Source organism: Setaria italica, chromosome IV, assembly GCF_000263155.2.
Source record: "Setaria italica strain Yugu1 chromosome IV, Setaria_italica_v2.0, whole genome shotgun sequence".
NCBI lineage: Eukaryota > Viridiplantae > Streptophyta > Magnoliopsida > Poales > Poaceae > Setaria > Setaria italica.
The window spans coordinates 38218879-38229625 of NC_028453.1; the positions used below are offsets into that span (position 1 = coordinate 38218879).

At 50.4% G+C, this 10747-nt stretch overlaps 2 protein-coding genes across 2 annotated transcripts; both read right to left on the reverse strand.

The window, feature by feature from the left end:
* Window positions 1–1742: 1742 nt before the first annotated feature.
* LOC105914265 (chaperone protein DnaJ) lies at window positions 1743–2685 on the reverse strand. Its single transcript, XM_012845344.1, has 4 exons — window positions 2584–2685; window positions 2378–2456; window positions 2137–2291; window positions 1743–2045 (listed from the first exon to the last, which is right to left on the reverse strand). The coding sequence occupies exons 1-4, from the start codon at window positions 2683–2685 to the stop codon at window positions 1743–1745; spliced, it is 639 nt and encodes a 212-aa protein (XP_012700798.1).
* Window positions 2686–4266: 1581 nt separating this feature from the next.
* On the reverse strand, window positions 4267–5134 carry LOC105914266 (dnaJ homolog subfamily B member 3). The gene is made up of 4 exons (XM_012845345.1): window positions 5033–5134; window positions 4822–4918; window positions 4561–4730; window positions 4267–4443 (listed from the first exon to the last, which is right to left on the reverse strand). The coding sequence occupies exons 1-4, from the start codon at window positions 5132–5134 to the stop codon at window positions 4267–4269; spliced, it is 546 nt and encodes a 181-aa protein (XP_012700799.1).
* Window positions 5135–10747: the final 5613 nt, after the last annotated feature.

Sequence of the window (10747 nt, forward strand, 5' to 3'; positions counted from 1 at the left end):
GCGGCCCTAGAGGAATGACCGCGGCCTGTGGGCCCTATCGGTGATGGTGATTGGCACAAGGGCCACAAATGAAGCAAGCCGCCAGTGACAGCGCTTGTCGAGCAGTGGTGTTAGTGTATAGCCAGTGGATGGGTGAGGTGAAGGGGCCGCCAACAACAGCGGTGGGAATGAGTGATGGCGGGATGGGCAAGGACAAGGTTGTCGTACGAGGAGATACGTCTTGTCAGAAAGCTATGCAAAGGCACCGGTAGAAAATTAAGTATTAGTTCCATTTGATAAACCTTAAAACTCTCGAAAATTTATCTAGGATAAATTTTTCGAAACAAAGGGGATCCTTTAGTCCCGAATCATTCAATCGGGACTAAATGCCCCATTTAATCCTGGTTGGTATTCCCAATGAGGACTAAAAAGTTTCAGAAAAATAAAAAAAACCCTGAGCCCGCCGCTCCGCCCCGCGCCCCCCGACCTCAACTCCACCCTGGCCCCAACTTCCACTCCGCTCAGCCCCAGCCTCCGCCCCAGCCCGTGCAGCTCCGCTCCGCCCCGGCCTCCGCTCCGGCCCTGGCCTCCGTGCCGCTCCGCTCCGCCCTCGCCTACGCGCCGCTCCACCCCGCGCCGCCGCTCTGCCACAGCCTCTGCACCACTCCGCTCCACTGCTCCGCCCTCACCCGCCCACCCGCCCACGCCACGCCGCGCCCACCCGTCCTCCCTTTGCTCCCTTCCTCCCTCCCCACCTCCCTGGCCTCCCTCCTCCCCGCAGGCGAGGGCGGCGCAGCGTGGGCGGGCAAGGGAGGGAGGGAGCAGAGGGAGAGGAGGCGGGGAGAAAGGTTGCTGAGGGAGAAGGAGAGGAGCTGAGGGAGAGGAGGCGTAAGAAGGAGAGGAGATGAGGAAAGAGAGGGGGGAGATGGCCGGGCGCAGGTCTCCAGGAGATAAGGTGGGCGCGAGTTGCTAGACAGGGGAGAGAGAGGAGTCAGAGAGGTGTATAAATCCCGGTTGGTGGCTCGAACCGGACCTTTTAGTCCCGGTGGGAGCTACCAACCGAGACTAATCATTTTATCTCGGTTGATGGTTCCAATGGAGACTAAAAAGGGTCCTTTTAATCCCGGTTGGAGCCACCAACCAGGACTAATTAATTTTATCTTAGCTGGTGACTCCAACTAGGATTAAAAGCTCCACTTTTATCCCGGTAGGAATCACCAACTGGGATTAAAAGGGCTCCATCAGTTTATAAAATTTAGACCCGGGACTAAAGGCCCTTTAGTCCTGGGTCCAAAGTCATCTGGGACAAAAGCTATTGGATGGAAGGTCAGTTCTCTACTATAGTCATTATAGTCATATGGGACAATATAGGACCTACATACTTGTCATCTAACCAGGTGTTGCATACTCATGCAAAATATATTGAAATTGATTAACTTTGTTCAAGAACAGGAAGCTAACAAGTTGTTTCATACAATGCTTGTTTGTAACTCTAATATCCTGACTACTATATAATGAACTCGTGAATCAGAATTGTTTTTTTTTCCGAATTCACATAAGAGCTGCGCATCTTTTTTATTAAAAAGAAGCATGATATGTTCGATTATAACGACGCGAGCCAACGGGTGCACACGCAGGAACGCCACTTAGCTAAACAAACAAACCAACGAACCAAGGTTATCGCCCCAATATTTTCTTCAATAGTAAGGTACCTAGCCCCAGGATATATATGACGCTACGATCATTCGTTCATAGATCAGCCTTCACTTTTCCGCATGAAGCTTTTTGAGGACGCATGCGCATGGGCTGTAGAACCCTGGTGACGGTGGGCGCTTGGTGCCACGGGCAGGGGGGCTCAGGGTAGGGGACGAGGCGCCCGAACTCTTCTTCGCACGGGCTTTCCGGGCAGCTAGCTTCTTGCGGACGGGTGCGCCTGGGCGAGGCGACGGCGAGCCGTTGCGCTTCGGCGGCCTCCCTCTCCCTGCTGGCGCCGGAGGCTGGTCGTCGTTGCGCTTGTTAATCTCCTTGAGCATGGCCAGCATCTGTTCCATGGAGAGCTTGGGGTCCTGCATGTCCATCACAGATGCGCAGCGTCAGTTTCTGATGGCTTTTAGCCTTAAACTGCGTGGAAAAGGGCAAGAACAACGATGAGGCAACCTGCTTCATTCTGTCCGTAAAGTTGCTAATCCCTTTCCGCAACTCCCCAATATCTGCGAGGAGCTTGTTCATCGACGGCAAAACTTTGGCCAGTTGAAACCCAGCCGGGGAGACGCCCGCGTCGTACGACGCCCTCCTAGAGGCGTCCGAGAGCACTGCCATGAAGTCACTCCATCAGCATATCCAACGATCGAATTCTACACGCTCACACACGTACTAGGAAAAAGCAGGTTGTCATTACCTTCGAATGCCTCCTTTATCCGGCGAAAACTTGCCCTGGATTCCTGCGTCGTAGAAGAATCCCCCTCCAGCCGCCACTCCTGCAAGAAGTTCCACAGCAAAAACCAGCCGGCCGGCCGGCGTAAGATCGACGCGCACCGCCGCCGTGCATACGCGTGAGTCGTGATGTTCGCTACTCAAAGAGAGAAGGCGCGCGTATGCACTCACCTCGACCTTCTTGTGGTAGGCGGCGTCGATGTTGGCGGCGGACGCGCACGTCGCCACGCCCAGCACCGCGTAGTGGCACGGCCTCACTGAGCCCCCGCACATTGCTGCTCGATCTCTGTCTGCCGTGCTCTCGCGCTGACGGCGACCACTCGCCGGAGATTGGAATTGGAATGCCTGGACCGGGGCCCCAACCCGTCTGTCTTATAGGGCGCCGGGCACGAGGGACGCGCGGGGCGATGCCACCAACTGGACATATCCTGTGGGTGCCGCGCCGCGCGGCGCGCGCGGCAGCTGTCGTGGGGCGTGAGGCTCCGGCCTGCAACGGCCGCGCGGGGGAGCGCCTCCGCTCCGGGAAGGTGGAAACGGCTGGCGCTGGTGCGCCAGCCAGCGGCCGGCCGCGACATTTGTGCGCTCCGGTGGGCGGTGGCAGATGCTTTTGCTCGCCGGGGTGGGTTTGCGGGCACGGCGTCGTCGAGTGGCGTGGACATCAGCGCTTGCGTGCGATGGGCTTCACTGACCGGCGCGGCGGGATCCGGTGAGTTGGTTTTGGGGGCTGGGAGGATCATGTGAGCTCTGGTCTTGGCTGCAAGGATATGGATGGAGGCGTGGCAGGATCGATGATGTCGAAGGTTGGAGGCTTCCTCTACAGGAAAGGAATACCATTCTTACCCCTTCTAGAACATGTATGGCTCGTCGATGATCAGATGGTGTCCCGAGAGACATTATGTTTGTCGGTGATGGCCGATGGCGATGCGAGCATCCTCCTCTGGTAGAAGAAAATAGTTGTGGCGGCGGCGCTCTTGATGCTTGGAGATTGGGTGGGGAAGGAAGGTGGGCTTGTAAGAACGACGAGGCGAGAAGAATGGTATGTGGACGCTAAGTGGTACCCCGCAACTTGAAGCGGAGATAGCAAGAGGAGAAACGAATGCCAAATGAGACGGCTCGCGAGAGGTGGTGTTGGTGTGTGCTTTTTATAGCCGCTCACATACGAGTGTCACGTGTTAAGATATAAAAAAATTATTTCGTGTTGTAGCTATCATCGTAACGGTTCATATGTTTACGTCATTGCACACGTATACCCACATTTAGTAAAAAAAAAACATACAAGTAATTTTCTCAACACAACAACAGTATTGATTGCATCGTTGCACATTGCGATGGCTTTAGGATCTAGAGTTGGTGACCCACAAAAGGTGGGAAACGATAATTATGCATTTTAGATTAGCTAAAAAGTCCACCCCCTGTTTAAAAAAAGAGAAAATAAGTAAGTTGATGGGTTTCTTTCAATCAAAAGTTCAAAACAATTAAATTCCAAGCCATCTAATTTTACTGTGTGATGTGCAGCCACGATACATTTGTCACTGTTTCTTATTGTTTAGACTAACGTACTTCATCCTTTAGCATTGTAAGCTGTACTTGTCTTGCCTTGTTACTTGTTCATTACTTTGATTTTTGCTCCACTAAAGAAAAGTGGCACTCACTCCAGTCTTCTCGGGTAAGTTCCATGAAATTTTTAAATCAACAATTTCGATCGCCAAAATGCTCAAATGAGATGATGACTCTTTTATTTTCTAGCACAGGTGCAGTTGGTGTTCGAAGAACAAGACAGCCCTAGGATACAAAGGAGGCTACGATTATTTGGTTCTCGGCCTACGGCTCAGCGATCGCCGGAAGAAAGAGCAGCTAGCCTTTGCGGCTGAACGGGCAATAGCGACACGAGGTCGAGGTCGAGGACGAGGCCGGCGAGGACGCCGCACTCTGCCTCCCGCGGAGGACGGCGTTCCGGGCAGCGGCCGTGGGGCCGGCGTCCTGCATCTCCTTCATCAAGGCAATAAGCTCCTCCCTGGTGGGTTTGGGCTCCTGCATGACATTTTCGTCGATCAGAGGTGCACGGGGCACGGCCGGCGAGCCGCTTCGTTCAGTTTTTTGTTGGCTAATTCATAGGAGACGGTAGAAAGAGCGATGAAGCAACGTCACCTGCTTCATCCTCTCCACCAACTCCTTCATCTTCCCCAAGCTCCGCGCCAAGTCCCTCGTAAGCTCGTCGTTCATCGTCGACCTCGACGGGAAAGCGTTCTTCGCCCGATCACGCACGGGCCGGAACGCCACCGCGTCGTACGCGGCCCTCCTGGAGGCGTCCGAAAGAACTGCCAAGTGTATAGTACTCGCTCCATCAGCATATACACAAATCTATCGAATTCTTCTTCACGAACACAAGTAGGAAAAACCATGGTATACCTTCGTAGGCTTGATGGATTTGGCGAAACCTCGCCGCGGCTTCCTCCTTCTCCCGAGGGTCGTCACCCTGCACCTGCACCTTGTCGGGATGCCACCTCTACGTACAATACAGCACACACAAGCCGGACGCCGGCGTCAGACGCGCGCCACCGTGCGTGGCGTTCATTGGCCAGATGAAACAGAAGGCGTGCAACGCGTACAGCGTACTCACCAGGACCAGCTGGCGGTAGGCTGAGCGGATGTCGGCGGCGGACGCGTCGCGCGCCACGCCCAGCATCGCGTAGTGGCACGGCCTCGCTGAGCTCCCGGCCATTGCTGCTCTCTGTCTGCAGTGCTCTCGCTGATGACGACTTGCCGGAGATTGGAATTGGGATGCCTGGACCCGGCCCCGAACCCCTCCGTCTTATAGGGCGCCGAGCACGAGGGACGCGCGGCTACGGCGAGCCTCCCCTTGGGAAACTTCCTGTGGGCGCCGCGCCGTGCCGCGCGAGGCTCCGGGCTGGAACTGCCGCCGGGGGAGCGGCTCCGCAACGGAAAGGCGGAAACGGCAGCGCCAGCCTGTGGCCGGCCGCGACACTTGTACGCCGCGGTGAGAGGAGGTTTGCATGCCCGGCGCGGCGAGGTCTGCTGGCCGCGACACTTGTACGGTGAGGGGGCAGAGAGAAGGGGTGCTTTTGCATGCCGCGCGGTGGGGTTGTTGGGCGCGGCGCGGACGTTTGCTGGTGCCCGGCGGGCTCCGGCGGACCGGCGCGGCGGGATCCGGCGAGTTGGTTTGGGGCCCTGGGAGAATCATGTGAGCTCTTGCCCTGCCTGCAAGGGATATGGATATGGAGGCGTGGCGTGGTCGATCGATGATGTGGAAGATTGGAGGAATACCATTCATACCCCATCTAGAACATGCGGCTCGTCGGCGAATAGGATCTTGAGAGAAGATATCATCGACGGCCATGGCCGACGGAGATGCGGGCATCCTCCTCTTGTAGAAGAAAATATGGTTATGGTGGTGGCGCTCTTGATGGGTGGAGGTTGAGTGAGGAAAGAAGGTGCATGGAACGGTGAGAAGTCGAGTGCAATGGGTTTGCCAGAGCGGCGAAGCGATAAGAATGGTATATGGAAGCTAGGTGGTGCCGTGTGACTTAGAAGCGGAGGTAGGAAGAGGAAAACGCAAAGATGATACCCGTCCAGGGAGGCGGTGATGGTGTGGTTTTTATAGGCCGCTCACCTGCGGGTGTCACGTGTTGAATTATAAAAAAGGTATCGCGTGGCATAGCTACCGTCTTAACGGTTTAGATGTTTACGTCATTGTACACGTAGCCACATTGGTAGAAGACGTGGCCGTCATTATTTTTCTCAACACATCAATGAGATTTATTGCAACATTATTGTAAATAGCCATTTTCATGGTCTTGGGGTCTAGGGATCAATTGTTAGTGACACGTAGGAGGGTGGGGAACGATGCTATATACGTGTTTTAAATTAGCTACTAAAAGAATCCATCCCTATATTTCAAAAAAGGAGAAGTAAATAAGTTGGTGGATTTCTTTCAACAAAAAATCAATCAAATTCCTAGTCTTAATCAGATTTTGCTACGTGACGTGAACGTACGCTGGCTATTGGATTTTCTCAGTATCTCTTAGTGTTCTAATTAATGTTAACTTTAGTTTTTTAGCACTGTAAGCTTTATTTGTGTTTCTTTCACATCGTTTTATTACTTTGATTTTCTGGTTATTTAGATTATTTTGTCTTGTATAACCCATATAGATTGCTGGTGGGCCAACCTTTTGCATTCCTCTTCTATACTATTCGGCAGTGTTAAATTTGATGGAAACTAGCATAAGTGCACATATAATCCACAAAATTTGATTGTCTTGTATATCCCTAATCTCGTCCATTTTCAGTTCTGTGACGGTCTTCAGTATCTACAACACATGGTGTTGACTGTTGAGTCAAGTAGGTGATGGGCTTACTATATAATCACGTATTCTCTACATGATTTGACTGGTCAGTGTTAGCGCCAGGAAAAAAATGTTCGAATTGTTCGTCTGCTTGCTACTCGCACCAAAATGGCAAACAGAGAATACTTTAATATCATCTTGCTGATGATCTTTACATGATTTTGTCTCAATAATGGTTACAGGATCACCAGTTTTCTGCAGCATTGGATGATTGTCCTGTCGGAGGAGACCGAGCTCTCTGACACTTCAAGTTTCAGAGGTGCTGCAGCTGTAACTGTAAGCTAGGATATGAACTATGAAAAGTAGCCCCATGATCAGCGATTAGTTCCTGTCTGTTGACGTAAGCACAAAAGGTTGTTGGCCTCTAATACCGCTTTGAGTAACTATCACTGGATGGTAGTGGTTCCTGTCGGCTCTTGTTTAGTTTGGACTGAGCTGTGTTTGTTGTTTTAATCTCTCTCTATTTCTGCTTTTTTTTTGAACGGATGGAAAAAGTTTTGCTAAATTTTTATTAGAAGAAAGAAAAAATATGTACAAAGAAACGGGCAACTAGGAAAAACCGAAAAAAGGAAGAAAACAACCACAACTGCCTAGAAACAAAACAAACAACTGGAACTGCAAAAAGCTATCGACTATTATGTTCAACAAAAAAAAGCTATCGACTAGGGGGCTCGATAAAACTTCTCAGAGACCGGCTACTAGGTGGGCGAGGAAAATGTTGATGTCTGCGTAGCAATGCCGAACTGTTGGCATCTTCCCGGATTAGATAGGCAACCTCTTCAGCTGATTTGTATTCTTGGTTGAACGTTCTCCTATTTGTTTCTTTCCATATGTTCTACTAAAAATAGATGACGAGGCTATCAAAGTAAGGTCGGAATTGCTTGTCCACTTTTATTCTACATTTCTTCCACCATCCATTTACTAACTGACTGAGTAGCTCGCTGGCAGACCCTGGAGGCCGAACCAGATTGTTAATCTGGCCCATACTGCCTTTGTGTATGTACAACTCTTGCAAAGGTGTGTTGATGTTTCCGGCTCAGAGTTACAAAGTTTGCACTGGGGGTTGTTTGCTGTCACGATCTTCTTGTGCAGTAGTATCCAAGCAAAGAAACAACATTTTGGTTCGGTTTTTGCCTTCCATATTGGGCCTGTGTTGAGCGTCTTTGTTCTGCCGTGGAATTGGATGCGAAGCGCTCTTTGTTGAATACTCTTCTGTTTCTGTCCATCTCCATATGATTTGGTCATCGGACCTGGGTCACATTCTTGTAATTGGATATCCTCCCATAGATTGACATATTCACGGATTTTAGCTCCGGTTGTTAGCGGGTACACCTACGCGATCCAGAAATTGTTTTGTAGCGCCGTGCTACTGTGAAGTTCTTTCTTCTGGATTTTATGAATAGGGACGGTACAACTCCGAGCTGGGTACCCTACTCGTGGGGCGAGTTTTCATCCTGAATGGAGTGGTCTTCTGGCGTAATAAGGAGTGCCAGCACATCGTCCTCCACCAAGGGTGGCTTGGCGAGAGCCTCTTCTAGAAGTCTCTGTAGATGGTGGTGCTGGTGGAGCGTCGGGGCTCTTCCGCTTGCCGGATCCTTGGGTGACGGGAATCCCATCCAGGATCGGGGCCTCCTCATCCTCAAAAGCCAGCATCCTCCTCCTAGCACGATTCACAGGATGGGCCTCCTTCAATTCCTGGGAGTGCCGATCCTCGGCTTCCTTGAGGGCCTCAATGGTGGCAGCCTCATTGCTTTGGGCGGCCGCAGCTCATGCCTCGGCTACTGCCAGCTTCACCTGGAGTCTCCTCACCATAACTTCTGCGTCCTCAGCTCTACAAATCTGCTGCTTCAGCTTCACGGCCTGCTCGTCATAGAGCTCGTCTAGGGTGAGGAGATAGGCAGCCATATGGAGCATGGTGGGGTCATCCTCGCGCTATCCACGTCCTTCCAAAGTTCTCACCCAAGCCAGCCAGACCGGGCGGTTCTTCTTGACAGGCGGGTAAAATCTCATCGGAGTATGGCCGATGTGCCTCTCATAAATTTGGCACAGGAAACGCAGAGCCTTCCGAGCTGCCACTTGGTAAGTGTGCTTGTGCCAAAATCTGGTGGCAGCCATGGAATGGCTGGATCTCGGGGTAGCGGCTACTCCTCCCGACGTAGATAATCATCTCACATCGGGGGTCCCGCGGTCCTCGTACTCCCTGCTGGTGTACTCCGTACGCTCATAAATTCCGAGGCAGTCCATGCAAGCGAACAACAACCAGGGAAAAACCGGGCTCTTCCAGGTAGTGGCTGTTGATCCATCCTTCTTCGGCCATCTGGAAAGAATTTGGGTGTAAATCACTTTTTGCAATATAGCAAGGGAAGCAAGAAGTTTTATAAATCATATATTTTGGTCAAACAGGCTTTTCCGGTCCTACGGGTCACGTCCTATAGCCAACGACAGCTCTGATAGCACATGAAGCGTCCCCACATAAGCAGAGACTAAATGTGATACAAGTATCAATCCTAGAAAGATGATAACACATTTATTCAACAGATGGTTCATAAACCGTACAACTCCCGGGGGAGCGGGCGTGAAAGTCACGCTGAAATGATAAGTAAAACAACAATGGTAACAATCCAAGATACTATCCAGATGAACGCTAGACAGCACTCGAGACTACATGCTAGTAGAAGCATCCTGCAAAGGGCCAACACCACAGGCAACGTTGGGTGCGGAAGCGACCACCTACTCGATATCCTCGGCAACGAAGTTCGTGTCTTCCTCTGAAGCAACAAAACAAGGGTGAGTACAAACATACTCAACAAGTCCAACCACACCCAGAGAGGGGTATGACAAGAATATGCACAAATCATAAAAGGATAAGGCTAAGGTTCATTTGCAATAAAGCTAGATTTTTAACACATGCAAGGGTTCATTTTGAAAAGGTTTTCACAAAATATTTGTTTAGGAACTGAATAATTAAGTGGGGTTGATCTTACGCAAAGGATCTAAATTTTAATGCTACCAGACTCCCCATCCGCGGTAGCTCATGGCACAACTGCAGGACACTTCCAAAATCCAACACAGGCCATGAAAATCATCCATCTCCCAAAAGCTAGTTATGTGACCAAGCCGTAACTCATCCAATAATGTGGACACGGCTATTCGAATAGGTTTTAACTCTGGAGAGGTGTACATTTTACCCACAAGTAGGGTACCGCAGCATGATCACCCTAGTGTCAGTGCGGATCCTATCAAAGCCATTACCCACCTTAGCTAAGACCTGACTAGCCAACACGAAAACAACCAAGGGGTTAACGACCTACCAACAAAGTCTTAATTGGGACCTAAGTCACAAAGACTTACTCCTTCTCCATGATCTTCCGTTGCTCACCAGCTCTCCTGATAGCTAACAGACCAGCTAGTGGGATTTATGCTAAGCCTTTGCCGCGTACAAAGGTCGAGCGGTTGCATGATAAATTGGGTTAGGCAAGATGACACATCAACTCAGTCCTTAATTAAGACAAGATGGATATCTCTCAACCTGCTCAACCACTAAGGTACGAGCCCAACTTAGCATTTCACACAAGAAACATCCATCCGTCTCATCAAAACATCTTTTCTTATCTTTCACCAAAATCCCATTTATTTTCACCAAAACACTCACGCATTTATTCTTTGATAAAACACATTGTAGTCATAATTGGATTGTAATAAAATGAGTAACAAGGTCCTAAGCATTCTAGCAGTAATTATCATCCAAATAGAGCATATCATATTTAGAGACAATTCTAGGACATTAAGGAATAATCATAATAATCAAGGGGTGGCTATCCAACCGTGTTTTAGCAGTAAAATAATATGCAATTTTTAAAATAGGCCAATAGGTTGTGTTTGAAAAACTAGGATAAATATGCATCAAAGGGTGAGATTGGACTTGCCGTCCTCAAAACCTTCCGAGAATTCCTACTCGCAGTACGGGTCCT

Coding starts and splice junctions, on each gene's coding strand:
- LOC105914265 (XM_012845344.1), bottom strand. CDS start 2,685: ATGTGCGGGGGCTCAGTGAGGCCGTGCCACTACGCGGTGCTGGGCGTG. Junction 2,292..2,377: donor GATAAAGGAGGCATTCGAAG/GTAATGACAACC, acceptor ACTTCATGGCAG/TGCTCTCGGACGCCTCTAGG. Junction 2,046..2,136: donor TTACGGACAGAATGAAGCAG/GTTGCCTCATCG, acceptor ATGGACATGCAG/GACCCCAAGCTCTCCATGGA.
- LOC105914266 (XM_012845345.1), bottom strand. CDS start 5,134: ATGGCCGGGAGCTCAGCGAGGCCGTGCCACTACGCGATGCTGGGCGTG. Junction 4,731..4,821: donor AATCCATCAAGCCTACGAAG/GTATACCATGGT, acceptor TACACTTGGCAG/TTCTTTCGGACGCCTCCAGG. Junction 4,444..4,560: donor TGGTGGAGAGGATGAAGCAG/GTGACGTTGCTT, acceptor AATGTCATGCAG/GAGCCCAAACCCACCAGGGA.